General features: G+C 39.2%; 1 protein-coding gene across 1 annotated transcript in view; it reads right to left on the minus strand.

The window, feature by feature from the left end:
* Positions 1-1,729: 1,729 nt before the first annotated feature.
* LOC102680942 (brain-specific homeobox protein homolog) overlaps positions 1,730-2,949 on the minus strand; it is a 4,975-nt gene continuing 3,755 nt past the window's right edge. Inside the window, exon 3 of the mRNA XM_006615578.2 lies at positions 1,730-2,018. Coding sequence (XP_006615641.1) covers positions 1,765-2,018 — 254 coding nt within the window. The 3' untranslated portion in view covers positions 1,730-1,764. The remainder of the gene's footprint in view (positions 2,019-2,949) is intronic.

Here is a 2,949-nt window from a genome sequence, read left to right on the forward strand (position 1 = left end):
GACGTTAGGCTCGGTCGTCCTTCTCGATATCGATCCCTCGATCCGATCTGTGCGCGTAGAGGTCACAAATTTGCAAATTTTCTAGTTTCTTTTTCTTTTTTTTTCTCTCTCTCTCTCTTGGCTAACGTAGTAACAGTGCTGTGGAGGATGTTCTCTTTCGCTTTTTTCCCCTCTTTTTTCTCCTTTTTCTTTTTTCTCAGGAATTTTTTCGAGATGGATGGATTGTTGATTATTGGGATAATTTGAAATAAAAAGAAAAAAAAGGAGAGGTTAAATGAAATCCTTTACGGGTAGCCAATTGTGCGTGGAAATTTTGCAAGGAAGTTTGAGGAGGAGGGGGGGATGATTCACGGTTTAATTCGTGGAATTAAGCGGGGATTAATTGGTTCTTTGACTGTTTGGTGGAGCGCGTTAAGCCTCGAAAATGTTCGAAACGACGGGCGGGAAATGTCAGAGTGTCAATTAGCGGAATGATAATGTTGCAGGAAAGGCGGCCTCGTCATTCTTGACCCGTTGACAAGTTGTAAATGTCAATCGTATTCTCTCTGATACGTATTCTCTCGTGAAACTATTGCGCTCTAAAACTTGATAATCAAGATAACTCTTGGTAATAGATAAGAAAATATAACGATTCGATCGACGATATAATGATCATCGACTAAAAACTGGAAAAGTGTAAATGTATATATATATATATATATTGAAAGTGAAATGTATGAGAGTTACTCTAAAAAAGATTATCTTTTTATAAAGCGTCTAAGATTATTTATTTAGAAATTTTACTCTCAACACCGCGTTCCATTAAGGAAATATAACAACGCAGTAATTCACGCTTTAAATTTCCGTGAAATTTTTACTCCACTATTTTAAACATAAACAATAATAGTTGTTTAAAAGTTGAGGAAAGGGAAGAAGTCATACAATCTGGTCGTACATTATGACATTTTAATCCCAACTTGAAGCTAACTTTCTACTTCGCTATAAAAAGTAACTCGAAAACAGACTAGTTTTATTACGGCATCTCGCTATAAAAAGTGATTCGCAAGAGATCGACTAGACTCTAAATCACTAGAGAGAGTCATTTACAAGTCGTTTACACTTTCTACATCGTCTCGCCTTTCGAGTTCTTGTCCTTTCTTTTTCCCTCCCTTTTCCTTTTTTTTTTCTTCTTCTTTCTACCAACTTTTTTATCTTACACACCTGACATTACGATATCCTCGCGATCACAAACGTTCTTTACCTCGCACCAAATCTTGCTCGTCAATCCCTCGTCGATCAAAGATTTCTCGAAAGGAGGAACGTTTCTCCCCTTATTATCCTATCTTATTAAACATAGAACTCACTATGAAGTGTCATTTTACGAAACGAGATAATTCTCCACAGTTTTATTACATCCTTTAACTTGGTTCGTCTCACAATTACATCTCTCAAAATAAATAAATAAATAAATAAATAAATAAATAAATAAAATAACGAATCTTACGAAAACAAAATTTACAAAAAGAGTCAAACCGCACCGTTTCCACGTCGAATTGCACTATTTCTCGTAATAAACGGACACAGATTTGTCGTTCGAAAACTCGTTTAAAAACAGCGATTGCACAACGAAGAACGACGAATCCTAGACAAGATTCGCATAATCGTAACACTCTCGAGTCTCCTCTCGAATGCGACGAATCTTCCACCTCCTGTGCGACATCATCATCATCGTCATCATCATCATAATCATCATCATCACCACCATCATCCTTCCGCCATCTCGTTTCAGCGATGTTGAGCACGTTGAATGGGTTGTTGGGTCGGTTGATGAGACAAAGTGACGGAATGGCGATAAGTGAGCTGATGAAAACCGGTCGGTGAACCGGTGGTGCGTCTGGAAACGTGGATGTTGGTCGTTCGCGTAGGTGATGGCGTCTCGTCACCCAGCACATCGATTTCGTCGTCGTCCGAATCCACTGGCGCGTCGCTGCTCGCCCGTGATTCTCGGCCGCCGCTCAGAGAAAAATCCACCGGCCGTTCTGCAACAACAATTCCATCGAAAACGAGATATTTATATTATTTTTATAATCATTCCTTTCTTTATTTTGATTATTTTTTTTCTACAATTTTGCGCTGGTATAAAACCTCTTTTTTGGAGAACTGATCAAGAACGATCTTTTCGTTTATCGTTGCAAAAATGTATCGTGTTTTTGAATATGTTATTGAATTGTTTAATTGGCAAACGAAGAATATGGAAAAATTAGAATTTGAACGAATAAAGCACGTGTAAAATACAGTTCGAAAATGTTATCACACCGGCTCAGAATGTTTCACCCGCGAGAGTTCTACTCCGTACTGGAAATTGTAAATTCTCCCCCCTCCTCCTTGTAGAATTTACTAGTTCGAAAGCCTAAACTTTAAATTAAATTTCCCATAGTAAAATTATAGTATAAAATGTCTATAAAACGACGAATTGCTAGGAATTCCACGGTCAAGAGTCGCTATTAAAATACTTCCTAACTCATTTCTAATTTAAACCGAACCAACGATTCCAATCTCGTTCGATTCCAAGTCGAGCAACAACTCGTGACACGTTATGTACTCGATAAGAAAATAAAGAAACCAACAAATCGAAAAGAAACGCGCGAAACTCGCGAGAAGAAAATTTTCTTTCCTATCTTATCAGTGGTCAGAAGATGGAGCGATCAAATTGGGTCAGATATGTGGGTGTACACAAGTAAAGTCGTCCGGGCAATGGCGAATGTAGGTCTGGCCAAGCACTTAGCCGATAATTGACTAATTTTCTCGAAGACCGAGAATCGAGAAGACACAAGAGGTAAGAAAACGGAGGCCGGGAAGACGTGACGGAGGTTGAGAGACGCCGTAGACGGGGAAACACGCGGCGCACGAATAAAAGGGAGGGAGGGAGGGAGGGGAGAAGGAGGAGGAGACACGAAGAGGGATGTCGTA

The sequence above is a fragment of the Apis dorsata genome, unplaced genomic scaffold, assembly GCF_000469605.1.
Source record: "Apis dorsata unplaced genomic scaffold, Apis dorsata 1.3 scaffold_227, whole genome shotgun sequence".
Taxonomy (NCBI): Eukaryota; Metazoa; Arthropoda; class Insecta; order Hymenoptera; family Apidae; genus Apis; species Apis dorsata.